The sequence below is a fragment of the Euprymna scolopes genome, chromosome 23 (genome assembly GCF_053919585.1).
Source record: "Euprymna scolopes isolate OS-2025 chromosome 23, ASM5391958v1, whole genome shotgun sequence".
Classification (NCBI taxonomy): Eukaryota; Metazoa; Mollusca; class Cephalopoda; order Sepiida; family Sepiolidae; genus Euprymna; species Euprymna scolopes.
The window spans coordinates 90,966,167-90,990,977 of record NC_136504.1 but is presented as its reverse complement, the minus strand read 5'-3'; the positions used below and the strand labels follow the sequence as shown (position 1 = coordinate 90,990,977).

The 24,811-nt window shown below is 33.0% G+C and overlaps 1 protein-coding gene across 1 annotated transcript in view; it reads left to right on the top strand.

The window, feature by feature from the left end:
- Positions 1 to 24,811, top strand: part of LOC145246050 (atrial natriuretic peptide receptor 1-like) — a 1,007,513-nt gene that overhangs the window by 757,146 nt on the left and 225,556 nt on the right. Inside the window, exon 10 of the mRNA XM_080107893.1 lies at positions 13,339 to 13,416. Coding sequence (XP_079964019.1) covers positions 13,339 to 13,416 — 78 coding nt within the window. The remainder of the gene's footprint in view (positions 1 to 13,338; positions 13,417 to 24,811) is intronic.

Here is a 24,811-nt window from a genome sequence, read left to right as displayed (position 1 = left end):
ACAACGATCTAATTTCGCTCACACGGCCATAGATGTCGATATAGTAGCAGCGTCGTTATATTAAGATGTAAGGTTCGAGCCAAGATATAAGATTTTTTTTCGATTTTAAAAGTTTTAATATTGAAACAGGTTTTTTTTCCGTTCGTTATTTTTTCTATCACGTTCGCTGTTTTTTATTTTTGTTTTTCTGAATTTTTTAAGAAGGTTTTATATCGTTCGCTTGTTCTTTATTTTGCATTGGGTTCGCTGCTCCTGTTACATGATAAGGGCTGTCCCCTTTTCATATAAGTATAAAAATAGAGAGATTTAGTTAAAATGAAATAGAATAGACGAAATTCGAACCTCGTAGTTTAGGTTTAGAAATAGAGTACGAGAGAGAATTAGCAAATGGAATGTAAAAAAACAAACCATTGTTTAGCTTAGAGATAAAATAGTTTTAAGAAAAGAATGTGCATTGTCAATTCTGTTATGAAAATTCAATTGAAGAATGCAACTATAAGATAATTTAATAAACATGTTTTTAACATATTGGAAATATAGGTTACTGGGAATATAGGTAAAAATTCCTTTTGTAAACAAAGGAAAAAGTTTTGGACACGCATTTCCAGAACACGTGAAAGAAGACACATGTTTTAACATGTGTATGACGTCATGGAAAATGGGAAGTACTTGATATAGTTAGAAACTTTAGAGTTAAGGAGAGAAAAACTGAGGGAGAGTCGGAGAGAGAGTCTGAGGACGACAGACGACAGTCCAGACATGGGATTCGAACGTCTAGAAGCGAGACGGTCACCTTTGAAACTTAGAATGTGAAACTTGAATTCTTGACTATGAAAACCATGACCGGTCGGGAAAAGAAGTAAACCCATCATGTGTTTTTATAAACGTCGTCTTTGTGTTGTAATTCTACCAAAAGGTAAAGTGAAAATTGTCATTATATGTCTTGTATATCATGTGTTTTAAAATGTCTTTACATACACAATGTCTCGACTCTCAAAGAGCTTCTACACTTCTAAGTATGAACATTTTATATATATGAATCTCTTCATAACACGAACACAACATGTTTAATATGTTTAATGTTTTGGTAAATTTTAAAAAATTCCAAGTTGTCGTTATTGAGAAAAGTGCGGACAAGGTGAATTTATTTATCCTCCCTCCTTTTGTCGGGGGATCAAACATATAATAAGAATGAAAAGAGAAAAGATACGATAAAGAAAAAGAATTGATAAAAAATAAATTAGAAATAATTGGGAGATTAGAAGCCTAGCAAGAAAAGGACGAGTATAAGAAGAATAAAAGAAGAAAGAAAAGGACGAGTATAAGAAGAATAAAAGAAGAAAGAAAAGGACGAGTATAAGAAGAATAAAAGAAGAAAGAAAAGGACGAGTATAAGAAGAATAAAAGAAGAAAGAAAAGGACGAGTATAAGAAGAATAAAAGAAGAAAGAAAAGGACGAGTATAAGAAGAATAAAAGAAGAAAGAAAAGGACGAGTATAAGAAGAATAAAAGAAGAAAGAAAAGGACGAGTATAAGAAGAATAAAAGAAGAAAGAAAAGGACGAGTATAAGTAGAATAAAAGAAGAAAGAAAAGGACGAGTATAAGAAGAATAAAAGAAGAAAGAAAAGGACGAGTATAAGAAGAATAAAAGAAGAAAGAAAAGGACGAGTATAAGAAGAATAAAAGAAGAAAGAAAAAGACGAGTATAAGAAGAATAAAAGAAGAAAGAAAAGGACGAGTATAAGAAGAATAAAAGAAGAAAGAAAAGGACGAGTATAAGTAGAATAAAAGAAGAAAGAAAAGGACGAGTATAAGAAGAATAAAAGAAGAAAGAAAAGGACGAGTATAAGAAGAATAAAAGAAGAAAGAAAAGGACGAGTATAAGTAGAATAAAAGAAGAAAGAAAAGGACGAGTATAAGAAGAATAAAAGAAGAAAGAAAAGGACGAGTATAAGAAGAATAAAAGAAGAAAGAAAAGGACGAGTATAAGAAGAATAAAAGAAGAAAGAAAAGGACGAGTATAAGAAGAATAAAAGAAGAAAGAAAAGGACGAGTATAAGAAGAATAAAAGAAGAAAGAAAAGGACGAGTATAAGAAGAATAAAAGAAGAAAGAAAAAGACGAGTATAAGAAGAATAAAAGAAGAAAGAAAAGGACGAGTATAAGAAGAATAAAAGAAGAAAGAAAAGGACGAGTATAAGAAGAATAAAAGAAGAAAGAAAAGGACGAGTATAAGAAGAATAAAAGAAGAAAGAAAAGGACGAGTATAAGAAGAATAAAAGAAGAAAGAAAAGGACGAGTATAAGAAGAATAAAAGAAGAAAGAAAAGGACGAGTATAAGAAGAATAAAAGAAGAAAGAAAAGGACGAGTATAAGTAGAATAAAAGAAGAAAGAAAAGGACGAGTATAAGAAGAATAAAAGAAGAAAGAAAAGGACGAGTATAAGTAGAATAAAAGAAGAAAGAAAAGGACGAGTATAAGAAGAATAAAAGAAGAAAGAAAAGGACGAGTATAAGAAGAATAAAAGAAGAAAGAAAAGGACGAGTATAAGAAGAATAAAAGAAGAAAGAAAAGGACGAGTATAAGAAGAATAAAAGAAGAAAGAAAAGGACGAGTATAAGTAGAATAAAAGAAGAAAGAAAAGGACGAGTATAAGAAGAATAAAAGAAGAAAGAAAAGGACGAGTATAAGAAGAATAAAAGAAGAAAGAAAAGGACGAGTATAAGAAGAATAAAAGAAGAAAGAAAAGGACGAGTATAAGAAGAATAAAAGAAGAAAGAAAAGGACGAGTATAAGAAGAATAAAAGAAGAAAGAAAAGGACGAGTATAAGTAGAATAAAAGAAGAAAGAAAAGGACGAGTATAAGAAGAATAAAAGAAGAAAGAAAAGGACGAGTATAAGAAGAATAAAAGAAGAAAGAAAAGGACGAGTATAAGAAGAATAAAAGAAGAAAGAAAAAGACGAGTATAAGAAGAATAAAAGAAGAAAGAAAAGGACGAGTATAAGAAGAATAAAAGAAGAAAGAAAAGGACGAGTATAAGTAGAATAAAAGAAGAAAGAAAAGGACGAGTATAAGAAGAATAAAAGAAGAAAGAAAAGGACGAGTATAAGAAGAATAAAAGAAGAAAGAAAAGGACGAGTATAAGTAGAATAAAAGAAGAAAGAAAAGGACGAGTATAAGAAGAATAAAAGAAGAAAGAAAAGGACGAGTATAAGAAGAATAAAAGAAGAAAGAAAAGGACGAGTATAAGAAGAATAAAAGAAGAAAGAAAAGGACGAGTATAAGAAGAATAAAAGAAGAAAGAAAAGGACGAGTATAAGAAGAATAAAAGAAGAAAGAAAAAGACGAGTATAAGAAGAATAAAAGAAGAAAGAAAAGGACGAGTATAAGAAGAATAAAAGAAGAAAGAAAAGGACGAGTATAAGTAGAATAAAAGAAGAAAGAAAAGGACGAGTATAAGAAGAATAAAAGAAGAAAGAAAAGGACGAGTATAAGAAGAATAAAAGAAGAAAGAAAAAGACGAGTATAAGAAGAATAAAAGAAGAAAGAAAAGGACGAGTATAAGAAGAATAAAAGAAGAAAGAAAAGGACGAGTATAAGTAGAATAAAAGAAGAAAGAAAAAGACGAGTATAAGAAGAATAAAAGAAGAAAGAAAAGGACGAGTATAAGAAGAATAAAAGAAGAAAGAAAAGGACGAGTATAAGTAGAATAAAAGAAGAAAGAAAAGGACGAGTATAAGAAGAATAAAAGAAGAAAGAAAAAGACGAGTATAAGAAGAATAAAAGAAGAAAGAAAAGGACGAGTATAAGAAGAATAAAAGAAGAAAGAAAAAGACGAGTATAAGAAGAATAAAAGAAGAAAGAAAAGGACGAGTATAAGAAGAATAAAAGAAGAAAGAAAAAGCCGAGTATAAGAAGAATAAAAGAAGAAAGAAAAGGACGAGTATAAGAAGAATAAAAGAAGAAAGAAAAAGACGAGTATAAGAAGAATAAAAGAAGAAAGAAAAGGACGAGTATAAGAAGAATAAAAGAAGAAAGAAAAGGACGAGTATAAGTAGAATAAAAGAAGAAAGAAAAGGACGAGTATAAGAAGAATAAAAGAAGAAAGAAAAGGACGAGTATAAGTAGAATAAAAGAAGAAAGAAAAGGACGAGTATAAGTAGAATAAAAGAAGAAAGAAAAGGACGAGTATAAGTAGAATAAAAGAAGAAAGAAAAGGACGAGTATAAGAAGAATAAAAGAAGAAAGAAAAGGACGAGTATAAGTAGAATAAAAGAAGAAAGAAAAGGACGAGTATAAGAAGAATAAAAGAAGAAAGAAAAAGACGAGTATAAGAAGAATAAAAGAAGAAAGAAAAGGACGAGTATAAGAAGAATAAAAGAAGAAAGAAAAAGACGAGTATAAGAAGAATAAAAGAAGAAAGAAAAGGACGAGTATAAGAAGAATAAAAGAAGAAAGAAAAGGACGAGTATAAGTAGAATAAAAGAAGAAAGAAAAGGACGAGTATAAGAAGAATAAAAGAAGAAAGAAAAGGACGAGTATAAGTAGAATAAAAGAAGAAAGAAAAGGACGAGTATAAGAAGAATAAAAGAAGAAAGAAAAGGACGAGTATAAGAAGAATAAAAGAAGAAAGAAAAGGACGAGTATAAGAAGAATAAAAGAAGAAAGAAAAGGACGAGTATAAGAAGAATAAAAGAAGAAAGAAAAGGACGAGTATAAGTAGAATAAAAGAAGAAAGAAAAGGACGAGTATAAGAAGAATAAAAGAAGAAAGAAAAGGACGAGTATAAGTAGAATAAAAGAAGAAAGAAAAGGACGAGTATAAGAAGAATAAAAGAAGAAAGAAAAGGACGAGTATAAGAAGAATAAAAGAAGAAAGAAAAGGACGAGTATAAGTAGAATAAAAGAAGAAAGAAAAGGACGAGGACGACTACAAGAAGAAGGGCGATAAGGATAGAAGAAGAAATAAAATAAAGGTGAACGAATATAAAAGACTAAAATAATAGTGAAAACAATATAAGAATAAGACGGATATGAAAAAGAATTGAAAGGGAAGAACATCAAGAATGAAAAAGTAGAATCTGGGAATAGAAATAGAGAATGGAGAAAAACCGGGACAGAATAAGACAGACCACGATTAAGCAGTGAGTATTTGTAAGAAACTGAACTAATAACCGGTTAGAAACAATCGAAAAATAAATCGAGTCATGGAATATAAAGAAGCGGAAAGAGATGCTGCTTAATAATCGAATCACATACAACTTTCCCGATCGTATTTTGGCAGAGTTGAGGAAATACGTGAAAGAATAAATGGCCAAAACAAAAAAAGTTAAATAACAAAATAAGTAAATAAACAAATTCACATTGGGAAGCAATAAAAAATACAATAAAAGCGTTGAAGTAAATAAAGAAATGGAAAAAAGTAAACATGATTTATATCGATGCTAATCAATTTGCATGAAAAGCCTATTTAGAACCGATTCGGCTCGGAAAATACTTTAGAAAGAAAACAAGAAACAAAAGAAAGTACGTAGATACGAAGGAAAGAAAAGAAAAATAAGAACATCCATTAACTAGTGAAATAAGATAAAAATGAAAAAATACAGAAAAGGGCTGATATATATTTGTTCGAAGAGCATTTTAGAAAGGGAATTAGAAAGATAAAGTGCTCGTCCGAGCTCCAATCTATGGCGCTAAATTTTCACAAAAACAACTCTCGGCCAATTAAAGCCACTATTAATAATTTCCCCCACTCTTTCTAAGTGCCTCAACCTAAACGTAGATTATATTAGCAAAGCTTCTTTCCTGGAACTGGCTGCTTGTGAAACTTGTCTTCTGGACTGCTTTCTAGCTGACTACGACATTGTTGAACTTTTGAATAATCAAATAATACCAAATTTACTAATGGTTACCACTCTATTGCCCGCATGCCTACAAAATTCACATAAACCCTTGACCTTGAGTGACCTCGAGTTGTGACTCCTTTGTATATTTTTAAGACGTAAATATTAATAAAAATAGATAGAGAACAAAAACAAACATCAAATAACGAAGGGAATTATGGGAAATATATGAGTTCTTTTTATTTACTACTAGGACGTCTTATCAGTAATTGTTTATTGGTAAAAGCTAGTAGTGTTTCCTTGAATCTGAGTGACAGGTTTCGCGAGATTTTAGTACTCTGCGTTTCTCTCAATACTCATTAAAATCACGTTGTTTTAGTAGTAATAAGTCCTCACAGATCAGTTTCCCGTATTCTCCGTGCAGATTGTATACTCCCGGCTCATCTTCCTTGATGCTTAACGACAACTTACTATCGTTTAACTCCTTGTTAAACGATGTCAGATTATGGGGCTTCTGGTAGTTTAATTGTCTTTATATTTATATTTGGGTGTTTATAATTCTATTTCCCTTTTGTTTTCTCTTTTTGTGAACTTTTTACTAGTGTTTCTAAAAGTATCGTTATTATTATTATTATTATTATTATTATTATTATCATCATCATAATCACTAGCAGAACCTGGGGAAATTCTACAGGGGGCTTGTAGAGGACTAGGATATATATATATATATATATATATATATATATATATATATATATATATATATATATCCTAATCCCGTTACAAAAGAAAATAATGAAACGAATGGAATGAAGGAAACAAAGACTCAATTGCTGGATAAAATAAACGTGTCGTTTATTTCATGTTGAAAGAATGAATGTTTTAGGTATAACACGTGTTCATGTCCGCGCGGGTGTCACTGTCGTTTGTTGCGGGACTTGTAGTATAGAAGGAAAAGGAAATGTGTGTTCATGTCATGTTCGGGTCACTATCGTTTGTTCGCGCGTGGAAAAAGGAGTGAGCAATGTAGTGGAAATGGGAATGACAGACCAGCGTGTAGACAAAGAAAAAGATATAGGGTTGACATCAGTAAAGCTGTGCGCCATGTTAGCAGTCAGCCACGCGAAGGTATTCTCAGGCACAAGTTGTATATATAGAGAGAGAAAGAATGAGAATGTCAATCCAGTTCATGTAGAGAGAAAGCTTATAAGGTGTACATACTGTCTGTTAGTTCTTGCCCCACATACAGTAGCTGGGGACGTGACGTGCGCGGGCACGCGCCTTCCGAAAGGGAGGCGGCTGGTTCGTCGAACCTCTCAGCTCGGAAGGTAAGTCGAAAAAAAAGCTGCTTATTGCACTTGCTTTTATAGTTGTTTCCGGTGGTCTTTTGCGCATGTGTGAATTTCCTTTGAAAGGGGAAGTGACGTTGCCCATGTATGCGTACGTGTGCGCGTATAAGAGTACATGTGTGTACGTTACGCGAACGTGAATATATGGACGTGCGCGCGTATGTTTGTGTGTACGTATGTATATGACAAGAAATATGGCCTGAGATGTGAACGCGTATTTTTGTGTGAGACTAAAAAAAAGCTTGCGCAGACTCATTCATATGTAATATGTAGATGTTTAGTGTAAATGGAGACGCTGTGATATTATAGTAACTTTTTTTAACTGCAAAAACTAAGCTGGCACGAGATAACTAATCAAGCACGAAAGCCTGGTCGTAAAGTACGCTTAAATATGATAGTTTAATTCTTGCAGATTTCGTATATATTATTATAGAGTTAATGCTCTATCGATTTGTATATGTTATAAAGTTGCGATTTCAAAAATATATATATATCCATATGATTTGGGTGCATTAGCTTGAATCGAAACCAAAATAAACACTTATGAAAAAATATGTGTATATATGTGTAACTTGAGTTTCTTCAGCTATAGTCGAAACCGAAGCCAAAACTTATGAGGAATTTTTGATAAAATTATTAATAAAAAAGTAGACGATTTTAGTGCCATCAGTTATAGTCGAAACCGAAACCAAGACTTATGAGGAATACTTGGTAAAATTATTTATGACAAGAAATAGAAGAACATAACAATTAAAACCCCCGGATGTAAGCGTTACACACAAAAGAACACACACGCTATCGTATTAATATATAGATTATTATTTACTCATCAAGAGATTTTATAGAAGCTATTATTAGATATTGCTCACAAACAATAAGCCATTCTTTTCCGAAAGTTTGAGTGATAAGCCTCTTCAAATTTCCGACACTCTCATATTTTCTTGATAATCGTTGCAAATCATTTTGCGTTATCGCAATATCTGTCAAACATTTATTTCTCGCTTATTTTAATATGAATCATTATAAATTATTATTCACGCAAGGTAAGACAGCAAGTTCAGACGTGTATAAGTGACAAGTCTCCTGAGATTACTCTTCATATCTTTCGATGATCTTTTCACATGTATTTTCGTTATCGCAATAGCCGATTGCCATTGACATCTCGCTGGCAACGGAATTTGGATAGCAATAAGCTTTCGCAAGATCTCAGTACTCTTCGCATTAACCCAATTGTTCCATTTAATTCTCCTTGATACTTTACTGTATTATTATTAGTGTTATTATTATTATTATCATCATCATCAGCCCAGAGAGAGAGAGAGAGAGAGAGAGAGAGAGAGTACCGCAAAAGACACGATCGCATGTGACTCCGGATATATTGGGAGGTCTGTAAGAAGGTTGGGGTGAAGTGTGCTGGAAAGTGGTTTGAGGTAGTGTCTGATGAAGTGAGAACAAGTGAGGATGCACATGCAGGAGTATGGTGGGACGAAAGTGTCATAACGACCAAGCAATTAGAACATAATCGTCCGGATTTGGTCGTCATCGACAAGGACTAAAAAAAACTGGCAGATTGTAGACTTTTCAGTTCCCTGGGGCAGGAATGTGAGAAAGAAGGAGAACGAGAAGGGAGCAATTATGCTCCATTGGCCTTGGAGATAAGGAGTATACACCAGGTTAAAACACAAATAATCCCGGTCATAGTTGGTATGCTAGGAGTAGTATCAAGTCGTTTGGAGAGCAATTGAAAAAAAAATACGAATTTCCGATGTTGTAGTCGGCCTTCAGACTTCTGCTATTGTAGGTACAACCAACATCCTTAGGAAAACCTGTGATCTTTGAAGCTCTTGGTTTGGAGCCGGGATTGAGAGAAATCCTCTGGAAATGAATCCCATCCCTTTCCAGAGAGACGTTGATAAACGAAATCAGAATTATTATTATTCAATAAATAAGGAAATAAAACCTGACAATAATCTGAAGTGATTGATAGAGCGCAGTAGACAAAAGAAATAATTCAGTTCTTCAATCTTCCTTGACCCTGAGAGATTTTACAAGTTTGTTATTTGGGGTATTTTATGTTTCTTTTAATTCGTGTAATGTATTTTGTAATTACTTGGTCAGCGTTATCTGATTATGTTTTTCGCAATTCGAAAGTATTATTAGTAGTACTAGTAGTAGTAGTATCCTGATCATCATTATCATATTTTACTGTTTTTTCTATATTATGTGTTAGTGAATAGTTGGTGAATGATAATAACAATAATATGAATAAATTATTATTATTATTATTATTATTATTATTATTATTATTATTATTATTATTATTGTGGTTGTTGTTATTCACCAATTGTTCAACAAGAAAAGAAAGCATACAAAAACAAAGGTGAGAAAGAAGATAGAAATAATACTGGATATATGTTAAAAAGCAAATAATAAAAGAAAACGGAGATGGAATCAATGAAATCAAAAGATAGAAAACTAAAAAAAAAAAAGAAAAAACGGTGAAAAAAATGGTGAAGAAGAAAATCTACAATGAAAATGAATATTTACTGAGGAAAAAATCAAGAAAGCAGTCAAGAAGGAAGAAAGAGTGAAAGAAATTAGGAATCAGGAATGTAGAAAGGAATAAAGCTATAATGCGAATAAAAAAATACGGAACAAATGAGCAGAACAAGACATAAATAAGTATTGCGTTACTATTAATCAATTGGAGTGAGAATCCCATTTGCGACCCACTCGCTTCGAAGAACATGTTAGAAAGTTGACAAAAAACGGATTAAGAGAAAACGGTAAACCCCAATGAATGCAATGAAATTGATGCAGTTCAATTACCCTTTGGATGAAGCGGCAGAAAATCGTTCAGAGTAAAATTCCAGTTGTGGAAAATACAATCAGAAGTTGAGGAAGTTGTGGCCTTGATATCTATTGACATTTAGAGAGGGAAAATCGTGTTTCTCCTTTCGAATTGATGCGGAATTTACAAAAAACAAAAAAAAAGAAAAGAAAACGAGATAAATGTGAAAAGCATAACATTAATGCGGCAGGATATTAATGCCGGAGTCCCTCAGGGGCGATCCTTGGACCATTATTATTCCTGATATTCATAAACAACGTCCCTGATAATATTGTGTCCGAGATGGGTATATTTGCTGATGATAAAACGCCCTATAATATGCATGAGGGAAGAACATACATAAATACAAGACAATGGCAGAATTGTTAGAAAATGACCTCTAGACTATAGTGGAATGAGACCGCAAATGGATGGTAACATTTAATGCTAGTAAAACAAAGCTACTCTCATTTAACAATTACGAAACGCCTCTCCAACGCCCTATATCCATGACAAATAGCACCCTACCTGAGAATTCTATCTTCAACCTCTTCGGCCTAACATTTGCAGGCAATATGAACTGAAACAAATACATAGAGGACATTGCAAAGGCTGCTGCACAGAAGGTGGGTGTCCGCTATCGAGCTAGAAAACTACTCACGCCTGACAGTATCCTGTACCTTTACAAGCCCACTATTCGCCCATGCATGGAGTATTGTTGCTACATCTGGGCTGGTGCATCTACCACTAGTCTCTCCCTCTTAGATAAAGTCCAAAAAAAGTCGTAAATCTAATCGGTCCCACTTTATCAACTAAGCTCCAGCCCCTGTCTCATCACCGCACTGTTACATCACTGTGCCTGTTTTACAAATATTTTAATTGATTGTGTTCTGATGAACTTGTTTCCCTTGTACCCCCTCGACGTACATATCCCCGACAATCCCGCTTAGCAATAAGACCTCACCGCTTCACTGTTTTTGTCCCTGTATGCCAGAAAGCCTTCTATTCTTCCCTTGAAGAGCTAGGCTTTGGGATTCCTTTCCTGCTACCTGCTTCCCTTGCTGTACTTATATTCAGACGTTTAAATGTAACATAAACAAATATCTTGTTAATCATTCTTAAAAACGTGATGTGACGTCTTTTTAGGCGTGGTCCCAAATAGTAGCCCCTTATGTCCAAGTGGCGATATGCTTTGTAAGGGGTGAACATGAGTAAAAAAAAAAATAATAAAAAATAAAAAATGAGCAAATAGTCAAGTAAAGGCAAAACTAAATGTAAGAATAAGGGAAAGTAAAAACGTGTTAATGCATGTGCATGTTTGTCTGTGTGCAATTATTTAACCGATAAACACTTAAAGAACTGGTCTCATAACACAGGAATTAACAGTAATAGTAATCAAACACGAACGTTGGTTTATAACAAGTAAAATCTTTGTGTGGATACATGAATAATGCATACAGATTTCTATCGGAAAGTTGAAATGCAAACTTGTTGATATATTTTTAATTCCTTCTGCGCATGCTCAGATTCAATTCATTTCTTTACGTCGTTTAAGATTAATTGTATTTCTTACCCCTTGATAGCTACATGGGTAGGAAACGCGGCTGAAGTGCTAAATGTCTTGATTTGGAGTCTAGCTGACTTGAAATCAAATTTAGATTTCGAGCATAGCCATTTTTTAACTTTTAAGATCACTATTATGTGTTAGGTAAAGTATAATATTCCATAGAGAATCGGACCTGCAATAATAAATATGAAATCTGCATGAATTAGAACTGATGAAAACAAAAATATCAAACAATTGTATATAAATATTGGGGGGGGGGTTCTGTTAAATGTTGTAACATTATGTTGAACAAAGATGGCGGCGTAGTTCAGATCAGATACTGACTGTAATTGGCAGTAAACAAGATGGCGGCTAAGAATCAAATGCGGTCCGTGACGTATTTAGCGGCAAACTGATTGAATCCAAAATTCGACAACTTTTATACTAATTTGGAAGGTTATTGGTTATTTAGCACAGCTGGTGGTTATAAAAATAATTGGCGAGTCCACTGATCTCATATCCCCCAAAACAGTTTACACGCACCCTTTTTTTGATATAATGGAAAATCCCTTCGGTTTGACTTGAGAAAAGAAAAGAAAAAGAAAATAAATAAATAAAAATAAAAATAAACAAATAATTATGGAATGTTAAATTCCAATTGTTTACATTTTGTTTTAGTCAATATAACGATTTATTTAATTTCCACACCCAATTTTTATTTTTCATTTTTAATCTCTGTGGAGGGTAAATATAGATTTCACAGTCAATCTGAACATTTAAAAAGCATTTTTTACATCCATTTGATGTATTTTTAAATAGTATTGATCGGCAAGTTGTAATAAAATTCTAATTGTCGTTAAATTTTTCGTTGGTGAAAATGTTGCAAAATATTCCACTCCAGAAATTTGTGTAAAACATTTTGCAACAAATCGGATCTGAAATCTGCATGAATTAGAAAACAAAAATATAAAACAATTGGACCGTGTATATATATATATATATATATATATATATATATATATATATATATATATATATATATATATATATATATATACTTTTTTTTCTGTGGGGGTTAATACACAAGAACCTTTTACTTATTCTAATTTCCTCATAACATTTTTCTGATTATTTTTTTTTCAACCACTACTTATAACCTTTTTAATTATTTGCATGGTTCTGGATACATTTCTAAAGATATCCTATCCAAGCTAGTATCCTCGTTAAATTTTCACCCGTGACGTAGTGATTAGAGTACTTGTAAAATCAATTGTAAATGTGGTATTCTCAGCGTGGGCGACCGAAAAATATAATTGCAAGTTACATAGGACTTTTATCCAGTCATGGCTGACGGAACGAAACTATGCTAGCCCCTGTGAAGTAAATAAAAGGTTTCGTCTGAAATTTGGTCCAGATTCCAGATTCGACAAAAACATTCCCGTGTTCGACAAGATACACCTCATAAAGTCGGGGAAAACATCGGTCGAAATGTATTCAAAATGAGATTCAAGATGAGAAAACTAATCCAAATATTCCAAATATTTCGAATAACAAATCCTTATCTAAAAATAAATTTGGAAATATAAGCTTTCATAATTTGATCTCTAACACATTTCGTTTTTATGTTTAACTTTATTGGCAGCCATCTTCGACAAAGTATTTTTTTCCCTGGATTATGATTAAAACTTTTGAACAATGTCTTTATATTATATTAATTTGCACTGTTTATACGTTTATTTTAAAGTATTCATTATTTTTCATTCTTTTTAGGGATCTGTTGTCGCATTGAAAAGAATCAACAAGACAAATATTACCATCAATAGAAACTTGAAACTAGATATTAAAAGGGTAAGTAAAAGCTTTCTTACAAATATCATCATCATCATCATCATCTAGTTGTGGAATTGCCACGAATTTTCCTCACGCTGTCACACTCTTGCTTTATCCTCCATCAGCCATCTCACCTGTGCATTATGATTTTTTTGCTAGCTGTTTGATGTCGTTTCTCAGCAGAATCCATACTGAACGGCATTCCTTTTTTGGCATCCAGCAAAAAACATCGTTAATGATTTCAACCGCGAGTGTCCAACAAAATTTGTCCCCATCTCTTCGATCAAGGCTGAAATCTGAAGAAGGTGTCCATAGAGTTGCTTTCTCATGAGGTACTGTCTCTAGAAGATGTTAAGAGCAGATCCTAGCAGTCTGATGCATACAATGTCAATTTTCTCCTCCAATCCCTTCGTGAATGTAGCAATGACCGTATGGAAGGCACGTTTCATGTCTCTCTACTAAAAAGAGCAACGTGTTTTTATTTGTAAACATATTTTCTGATGAAGGAAGAATGTAAATCTGTTTTTTTATGAGGCGTTTTACGTTTTTATTTCCTGCTTTGTTATCCTCGTTTTAATCGTTTTTGTTGTTGTTGTTTTTTTTAAATTTCGTAGTTTAGAAGGTTTACTATCATGTTTCTTCTTTTCACTTTTATTTTTTTAAATATCTTTGTATTCGTCAATGTTTAATATGTAACCCCTTCTTTTAAATTATCAAAGAAAGATGATAAAAATATATAATGCGCAAATAGACATAAGTTGAAAGATTTTACTTTCATATCGCATTCATCTTTCCACTCCAGTGATTAACACCTGTAGTTCACTCGGTGTATTTTTTCTTACCACGTTAGTTCTAATATAACTAAACTTGTCAGCATTTTTAGAAAAGTTCCCCTTAACATATAACGTATATTTATATTCTTATGTGTCAAGTTCCATATAAACATAAGACTTATTTCTATTCTGGTTAAGAAGAATGTGCTCTGTTTTTTTTGTGTGTGTTTGTAAATATAAACTTCAATGCAAACCAATTGAAGCAGCATGGTGCACGTGTGCGCTTATCAGATGCACTCGCCAGTTTCAGCCAATGGCTGAGTACTAGTCCAACAGGGAACCACTGGAATGGCTATAGGACGCTGTTCTATTTATAACTTAATTAAGAAACTTTATTTAGTAATATCACTCGCGAAAACAATACCAGCAGTAAAAAAACAGATAATACTTCAAAATATTCTCTGAAATATAATCCCCAATATTAAACACATACATATATAGACATATTTATTTATATCCTTATTTATATATACACACTGTATATATGTGTGTATGTGTGAATATATATATATATATATATATATATATATATATATATATATATATTGGCAACAAGTCATTATGCAAGCACGTCTGATTGAACACGACTGGATTCTTCTTTTTTCCGATTATATATATATATATATATGTAAGTTTATGTGTGTTGAAGGTCGTTGATAGTTGCCGCGTGCTGATGACGGGTGTAAGGCAGAAACCCGTGTCCGTGGATAAAATTTTATGCGCGTAAAAACATTTTTTTAATATTTAAATAGAAAATGCTGACGTATTCATTTTTATTCTTTAATTTCCAAATCTAAAATAAAGAATGCTTTCGACCAGGTTTTAATTTGGTCTTTACATAGCCATAATAAAATTTTGTACCCCGTAAAAAATATTTAAATGTCTTAAGACTAATAATAATAAATAATTAAAAATCCGTCCCGCCAAAAAGTTGGGACGACGCAAAAACAAGAATAAGGGAGATAATATTCCTCTCCTTTTCACAGCGTAGGAAGCAAAAATTAAATAATTTACACTTCAGAATAATCAAGTAAAATATATCCACTGATATGCAAATCAGGTGACTTTCGGTTTTACAAAATATTATTAGATGTAGCATTTTATATAAGAGGAGTCCAGCCAAATAAAATTGCTCAATATACAACAGAGAGCAAATGAAACAAAATTTATGTATTTAAATTTTATGATTTGAAAAAGTTAACCTTCAAATTTAGAATTTTTATTGCATGAAAAAAAAAATGAATACAGTTGAATAAGTCTATTTCCTTAACCCATGAGTTTTCAATGCTTATTCATCTCCTCAGAGGAAAAATATTAGCAAATGTTTTTATCAGTTTTTATCAGTTTTATAAATAATCGCATTTGCGCTTAGAATTTTAGTGCTGACTTTTTTCCATCCTTAGCAAGTCGCGCTCGCTTTACCATCTCAAAATTCTAGAAACCATATACATTAAGACTCTGAGACCTTCTCTTTGCAAACAAAAAGAGGATCTCTTAGGGCTTAACCTAGTTTCTATTTAATAATTCGTTTCCCTCCTTTTTTTTTCTCCTGCTTTTTCATCTCCGATTCATTGTCCCCCCCCCTTTTCTTTTTAAAACGTAATTAAGCTCGATTTTAGCTCTGTTGAGCGAACTTCGAAACCGGTCAGCTGACGTATTCATTTTTATTTTTTAATTTCACAATCTAAAATAAAGTGTTTTCGAACAGGTTTAAATTTGGTCTTTACATAGCCATAATATATATATATGTATATATATATGTGTGTGTGTGTATGTACGTGTGTATATATATATGTATGTATGTGTATATATATGTATGTATGTGTGTGTATGTATGTGTGTATATATATATATGTATGCGTGTGTATATGTATATATATAAGCAATTATTATATGTCATGTGTCATTCGAAAGCGAAAATCCTAAATTATGTTTTATAAAAATTCCGATTAAAATGTTATGTTCTTTTTAATCTTATTTCAGAAATACTTTATGTGCACAAATTGATGTTTAAGCATTTTATTTATGTCATACGTCAATTGAATCTCTAGTTTTATTTGACAAAGATATTGCTATAATTATATTTCATTTCTATTTTACTTTCACATATACATTGTGTCTAAACATTGCATGTCACATTACATCTAGTTTGTTGCGATTAATCAATTTCACACTTAAGATTATTCTGTAGCTATTTTGCGCACATTCCCATATCTTTATTGTCATCGAAATCGGTGAAATCGCTCTTTTTTCACAAAAATCGATTGCCACATCGCAGTGCACCGGGAGGTAACGACCTTTTCTCGTAGAGGATATTACTTCTATGAATAATATTATAAAAAATGCAATTATTTAATCTGCGTGACTGGAAATAATTAACACAATATGAAGAATAAGACTAGTGCAGTACTTTTAGTTATTTGAGATGTGACAACAATATTAACCAAAAAATACTTTCCAAATAAAAGGGGCGACGTAAATAAAACCAAAGGACAGGTAACTCCCGTAAATATCAGGCAAGCGTAACAATTAAATACCACAGAATCGTTAACAAAAAAAAAATTAACAATTGATCTTGTATATACGCGTATGTGTGCTTCTATAATGTCGCAAATAATTTTCGATAATGAAATATGCATATAGAACGCACGCTATAGTGAAACAAACGTTGATGAATTTACATTGCGTGTACTCAACGTATATGGCTCGCCAAAGACCATTATGAAGACGATAGCAAGGTGAAGATTATTAAAACCCAATATGAAGTTAACCTCTCAATTGATTTGAGTCTACAACTCTCTGGAGGTTTTTCAATTTGATTATTCGGTGGATGCAGGTGAAGCGACCAACGCGCCGTCAGTGTAATATGTTTCAAAAGAGATTAAAACTCGGACAAAATCAATCATAAATTTGATAAAGAGAAAAATCAGATTTGAAAGTCGAATTGGAAAACAGCCGACACATTGTGCCGTTACTAACACAGAAAAAACATAAAACGTTCTCCTTTTTCTTTAATCTTATTAAACCGATTTGATGTAGATTGTTTCGATTTTTTTTTCTTTATTCGTTTTCTACTTTTTAGAAAATCAAATATTAAATTATGGACACACGAAGACATACATGCGCTGTTAATTCCAGATATCTGAAATATTGTTTCTGTGTGTGTGTGTGTGTTTGTGCCTCTATCTGTTGATGCAATTCGTAACAAAATCATTTACCAATATCAAATATAACTTTTCCAAAGTATAGTATCAAAAAAAATCTCATGATAGTACTTAAATTTATTAGGCAGCTGAAGAACACCCATCCCAAGACGGATATTCTTCAAGTGCGACGTAAATATCACAATATCTAGCCGTGCACTAAACGGCTAGAGAAGGGCTCACTCCTACCGACAGGAGACTCTCTTCTCCAGCCCCTTACCTCTCTTCATGTTTGGAAGCATCCTATCTCCACGAGAAAACATGGAATATGGATGTAGCGATCAGAAGTTGATATAACCAGATGCGGCAACAAAATTAACCCAACCTTCTGTAAATGTAATAGAGAGGAGCATAGATTCAAGACTGACTTATTTACCTGTCCAACCGGTGCAGCTTCAAACACCTAGCAGAATACAATAACAATACAAAAAAATTCATAAAAACGTGAGCAACTTATGACACCATGCTTTAAAGACACCCAAACATGAAGAACGGGTAAAATAATTTTCCGACGATAGAAGTTTTGCATCTTATCTAGGGCTCTTTATTAGCAGTAAAATAAAAATTATTATTATTATTATTATTATTATTATTATTATTATTATTATTATTATTATTATTATGTTCTGTTAGCTTCACAGTGTTGTGATGTTTTACACCCGTTTTTTTTTTTTGTTTTTTTTTTTCACTCAAGTTCGGACTTTTACACCAAAGCTAGTGAGCATAGTCAAGGAGTAAATTAGATAGAAACCACCTGACGTAGGATGTTTTCTGTGTTAAGCAGAACTGATTTCTGGGGTATGGTGATGTTATACTTGATTCCCTTGGAGTTAAACTGTTTCTCATGATTATATATATATATATATATATATATATATATATTATTATTATTATTATTATTTGTCTTTAGTGAGGAATTTTCATACGAGTCATCATTACAGATTACACAGCGATTACAACCGATTGTGTTCCCAAGAGTTCAAGTTACAAAGGGTATATCCATACCCAAAACTTATCGAACGAGGTGAAGAGCAGTAGAATATGCTCTTCACCTCTTTGGATAAGTTTGCAAATTACTTTGCGTTATCACAACAGCCGTTTGACATTACTTTTCCATTAGGCTTCACTGGAATTTAGTTGACAATAAGCTTCCCCAAGATCCCAGCGTTCTTCGCACTCTTCCACTGGTGGTCTGATTAGTGCTTTTCCTCAGTGGTATTTTTATTCTCAATTATTTGGTGTGGTGCTGACACCACCAAATTTTTAATCTTGCTGTTTCAGTTTTCTAGGTTTCGCGTGCTATTCCTTTCTATATGTTTGTTTTACTTATGGTGCGCCATTTATATGGTCCTTTGACGTTTTTATGTGGATTATTTTCCGTATTCGCTTTTCTTAAGATTTTCGCTGTTTTTAGCATTAGTCTCGGTCTGATTTCTCCTGGTCTTTTCTTTTTCAACTTTTTGGGGACTTATTCTTTATAAGCCTTATTTGTCTGTCTGAAGTCGAAACTACACTATTACCTTAATTAGTTGTACTAAGAGACACTATTCCAACGCTCAATTCAGTTTGTAGTGTGTCTAATGTGATTTCTGGTCATAAGATCACCTCCCAAGATATTAACTCCTTTTTATGAGGAGGTAATATAATATTCGTTGCTGTTTATGAGACCATCCTCCCATGTATTAACTTCTTTTTAAGGAATAGGGTAGCGTAGTATCTGTTAACTGTGTATCATCCTTTTGACAATATTTGTTCATGTGACGGTAGTGTAGCATCTGTTCTATTGTATTATAAGACCATACTCTTCAGTGGGCGGGAGTGTGAGCGTAAGTAAACAAAAAAATGTTAATCTACTTGCAAAAGTGTGTAGTCAGAGGGAGGATATTATTGCCAGTAACAGTAGTAATAATAGTAATGATAAATGTATTCGTTTTTTTTTTGTTTTTTTTACGGATTACTTTTCACATATATTTTTATAACATTTAATACAGGGTGAAACGATAAAATTGTCGGCCTAGAAAAGACGACATAATTCTATTTCCGTTTGATGAAAACCGTTTTCGTTTTTTTTGTTTTTTGGTTTTTTTTTTTTGGTTTTTTTTCAGACCATCTTGGGTGTTGCCAGTTGTATGCAACACCCAGGAGCGATAGGAGCCTTATATCATGTCTAGAAGTGACGCAATCTTCAACGACCGAGATCAGAAATGCACCACTGTGCGGCATGCTTGCTACTGATCCAAGTTATGACAACAGAACCATTGCCAGCACCCTCAAAATGTAAATCCAGACGGTTCGATGCTTGAGGGTGCAGCTCAATGCATACGACAACCCTTTCCAGTCACGGTGATGGTCTATGGTGTGGTTTTATGTGAGTACTACATCATGTCACCTACCATCTTCGAAGTCGGCTTGAAAGTCAACAGCAAAGTGTACCTGTGTGTGCTTAAGATTGTGGTGAACCCCTGGTGCAATCAGGTGACTGCTAGCTAATTCTGAGTGTGGTAACATGACTCGGCGCTGGCTTAAGAAGACGTGCTTCAACTTTGTACTCTTTTCTCACTGTCCCCCCTCCTACCCTGACCTGAACTGCTTCGTTTCTTCAGACGTCGAGAACATCACAGACATGACCTCTCACAAAACCAGAGCCACCCTGATCGCCAGCATCCGACGATTATTCGCCGAGCTCCCGCCGACGTTTGTGGAAAGGTATGCTTCCAGTTGCGGACCCGTATCAATGTGGTAATTGAGGCTGAAGGCGTCTACATTGAATAGATGTCAGCTCTCCTACATAATCAAGTTACATGAATTGATTTTTTCAGTACAAGCTTTTAAATAAACCTCTAGTGCTGTTGTTGTTTTTTTAAGGCGATAATTGTATTGTTCCACCCTGTATGTACGAAAAACACTTAAAAGTCAGAAAGGAAAAACGGGTAATGAATAAATGTTTATTGATCTTTGCGTTTGTCGAAAGAACTACAGCAGCACATTTGGTCAACATGTGAGACAATCCGGCTTCTTTGAATGAGGAATTGGTGTGAAAGCCTAAAATTCAAGTCTGAGGGTTCCTTTTAACTAAAGAACTTTCTGACTTGAAATTTGAGCCTTCCCATCCAGTAAGCAACACCCTGGGAATATTTGAGCAGCTGCGGAAAGCACTGAAGGAACCGAAAAATGGTAATTACATCTTAAGTGTGTGCAACTCAACGACAGCTTTTCTCGGTCTAATTTAATTAATTTCTTATTTAAGCAAAAAACGCTCAAACATGAACAAAATACTATTAAGCGGCGAACTCCTATAATGGCTGTTAAAGATTTGTTAGTTTTCTAAAACTGTGATGGGACAAATAAACCTACCATGCAAATATTCATTTTTTGCCAGACCTTCTCTGTTCATTTCTGATTTTTACGGATTACTTTGCACATAAATATTTTGTTTCTTAATACCTTTCTCTTTTTTCTCAGTTTTTTTGTTTGTTTTTTTTATTTTACAAAAGAGTTACTGCCTATCAATGTCCCGATGCCACTCGAGGATAAGGATTAATGAGTTTACGGTAGTCAATTGGAAAATATCGTGGTAATCGTTAGTATTGAAAATTTGGTCTAGTTTGATTACTTAAGGAGACAGCTTACCAGGAACGTTTCCGTTGGACGTGACGACGACCATAGTGTAGTCAGATGGGAAGTAGGCAAACAGAAAAGATACTGTCTTCCTGGCCTAGAATGCACCAAATATCAATGCTTTTGTTTATTTTTATTTTTCCTGTGCAAAATAGTATTATGTTTTGCAAAGTCAAAAGCGAATAAAATAATTTCCCTTTACAAACAAAACAACATAATGGTTTAATGTTTTACGATATAAATAATTCTAAACATAAAAACATTTTGCGGAAAGCTTGATATGCCATAACACAAAACAACCAACACGATTCGTTCCTAAAGTATTTTCAGAAAACGTTTACACTCGGACTTAGGGTCAGTTGTAGTGTTAAACACAGTATGCTTTGTTTTATAAAAATCAATTAAATAACACTTGAAGCACTTATCCCAAAGTACGGTGTATATACTTGATACAATTATCCAAAACTTGACGCAATGCGGTATATATATATATATATATATATATATATATATATATATATATATATATATATATATACACTAGCTGGACCCATAAAAAGGCAAGATATATATATATATATATATATATATATATATATATATATATATATATAATATATATGTTTTTTAGTTGGCGCAATTACCCCCGGATTAGGTGCGATTACCCCAAAGAACGACTCTCTCTCACCCTCTTCTCTCTCTCTCTCTCTCTCTCTCTCTACCTCTTTCTCTCTCTCTCTCTCACCCTCTTTCTCTTATGTATATATAAAGCTGGACGACTGTGTGTGTGTCTGGTCATGAATAGGCTCCTATATGGTCGACTATTGTAGAAAATTGATCACATATAATGATAGATGTATCGAGACAGATAAATGGGTATGTTTGATTTGGCATAATGATGATTCATTAAAATTGTGGGGTCTGCGTACGCGCCTGGTCCACAAAGTATGGAAATAAAAAATTTAAAAATTAAAAAAAAAAAACGTTTACAATTTTTTTTTTTAATATAGATGTATATAATAATACTTTGATAAGTATCTTTTAACTTAAATAGGGATGGTATAATAAAATTGTGGGGTCTGCGTTCGCGCCTGACCTCCATAGAATAGAAATATGTCACAAAGTTTAACAAGTTTTTTTTAATATAGATCCACAGAATATTGTGATAAGTGTTTCAGTGTGAACAGGTATGGTATAATAAATTATGGGGTGTATCTATTTTATTTTTACTTTCATCATATTTTGCTTTGGTTTTGATACCCCCAAATTCGAAGCTATCTCTTTACAACCCTTCCTTTTCATAATCTATCAGAGTCCATTTTCTGTAGGCTGTTTTTTAATTCAGTCAACGACGGGTACTTTTGCTAGTATATATATATATATATATATATATATATATATATATATATATATATATATATATATATATATACATACCTTGCCTTGTTATGGGGCTAGCTAGTGTATAAATATATCCTACACTTTATTTAAAGTTGAAATAATTTTCTCCTCAAGCGAATTGTTAATATTTTTTTTAACTAGTTGGTCATTTTTGTTATAGGGCTAGCTGATAATTGACTTACTCAGGGATTCTAAATATAGGTGCATTTAAACGTTGATGTAATGGTTTGTAGCAGTTATGTCCCCCGAAATCAAGACCTGCAACATACTTTTGATTGTACACATTTTTTTCTTTTTAAATTATATCACTGTTTCTCTTGATTATTACGGGCCTGCAAGACTACAACAATTTTTGTATTTGGTTTTTCATAACTGTACGTGTGAATCGCATCTTTTCGATAAGATCGTTATCGGACGATCATAACAAAAGCGACTCGGGTTTCGGATCATCCTTGCTACATACGCAAAAAAAAACTTCGATGCATAACATCAATTGACCTACATCTAAACAAAGGATGAAAGTCAGACGAAGCGTGTCAACTAATCCATCTACATTGATTTGGATAGTGATTTTCTAGCCCTACATTTATTTTTAATTTGTTAATGAATCACCACTCATCGAGGCCATTTTTTTTGTTGTTCAACGATGAGGATTAATGCGATCGATGGGTTCTTGTTGCAGTAGCTTCTTTATAAAACTAAAAAAAGGAAACTCCTTGATCATGCCCCCTGATATGTGTTTTCCCCACATCTATAATTAACCAACCCCTGCCATGGGCGTGCGTCATAAGCAGAGATACGTCATTGAATTCTTCCATGCAGAAATATTTGAACCGATCAACATTAATCAGCGCCTGTTGAACGTTTACGAAGCTGATTTAGTTGAATGTCAACACAGTTAGGAAATGGTTCGTTGGATTTCAGTTGCCTTGTAGTTACTGATAAAATTGCTTTATAGTGAGTTGTAAAATTTCCCTTGTAGTTAGTGAAAAAAAAATGCTTTATAGTGTGTGATAAAATTGCTTTGTAGTGAGTTATAAAAATTACCTTGTACTGAGTGATAAAAATTGCCTTGTAGTGAGTAATAAATTTGTAGCTAGTGATAAACTTGCCTTGTACTAAGTAATGAAAATAGTGATATAATTGCCTTGTAATACGTAATAAAAATAGTGATAAAATTGCCTTGTAATAAGTAATAAAATAGTGATAAAATTGCCTTGTAATAAGTAATAAAAAAAATAGTGATAAAATTGCCTTGTAATAAGTAATAAAAATAGTGATAAAATTGCAATTTAATAAGTAATAAAAATAGTGATAAAATTGCCTTGTAATAAAAAAATAGTGATAAAATTGCCTTGTACTAAGTAATAAAAAATAGTGATAAAATTGCCTTGTAGTTAGTAAAAATTTGCCTTTAATTATTTCTTGTTTTGCTTTCCATCTTCCACTTTTACATAACTTTCAAATCTGACGTTATTTTACTCATGTACTCTTTGACTTCATATTCATATTCTGTCAGCACAGTTAGGAAATGGTTCGTCGATTTCGGAATTGCGACAGAGATATGTATGACAAAATGCGCTCCGGATTCCCATGCATAGCAACAACCTTATACCTGGCAAAAACAAGAAATGTGGTGACTATGTAGAAAATTTAATTCTGGAGCAAAAAATGTTGCTTTTTTTTAGTGGCACCACGCCCGTTTTCATAGCTCTTAAACTTTTGCAGTTAAAAATATAGGATGCATTACTTTTGGGATGCTTATGTTTGTTTTCTTGTTAGTTTTTTTTTTTCTTGTTAGGCACAGACCACCCGGTTGAGAGAAATCGCAGAGGTCAGGTAGTCCTTTCCATCTCTTCAAGCTGCGTATTGCACGCTCTTGATCAGAATTTAGAATGGCGTGGAGAGTATGGGCGAGGAATAAACATTTGTGGATTCTTTGACTATCAGTTAGTATTTGGTCTGCTATCTCTGCGTTCGAACTTCCTTTAAATTACGTCAACCGTCCGATTGATATTGAAGAGCTAGTATTAGAGCTCCGAGTGGTGACGTGTCCGGCACAATTCCCACTACTAAGTCGATTGCCCATTACACACTGAAAAAAGGTGAACTCGTAGGCTTGAACAAATTCAAATAGATTACATATTTTATTTCATTTTTACTCCAAACAAGGCACAGTGCCACTTTGGTGTAGGGGGTTACTATCGGGGGGGGGGGGAGATGAGTTGCAGGGATAGTATGTAGCGAGTTGAGAAGCAAGATGCCCATTCACATTACACTTGAAGTTGGGAAAGCAGGAACCAGGAGGGGGGTCCCAACGTCTAGCAGTTCTTGAAAGGAAACTATTAGACTAGAAGG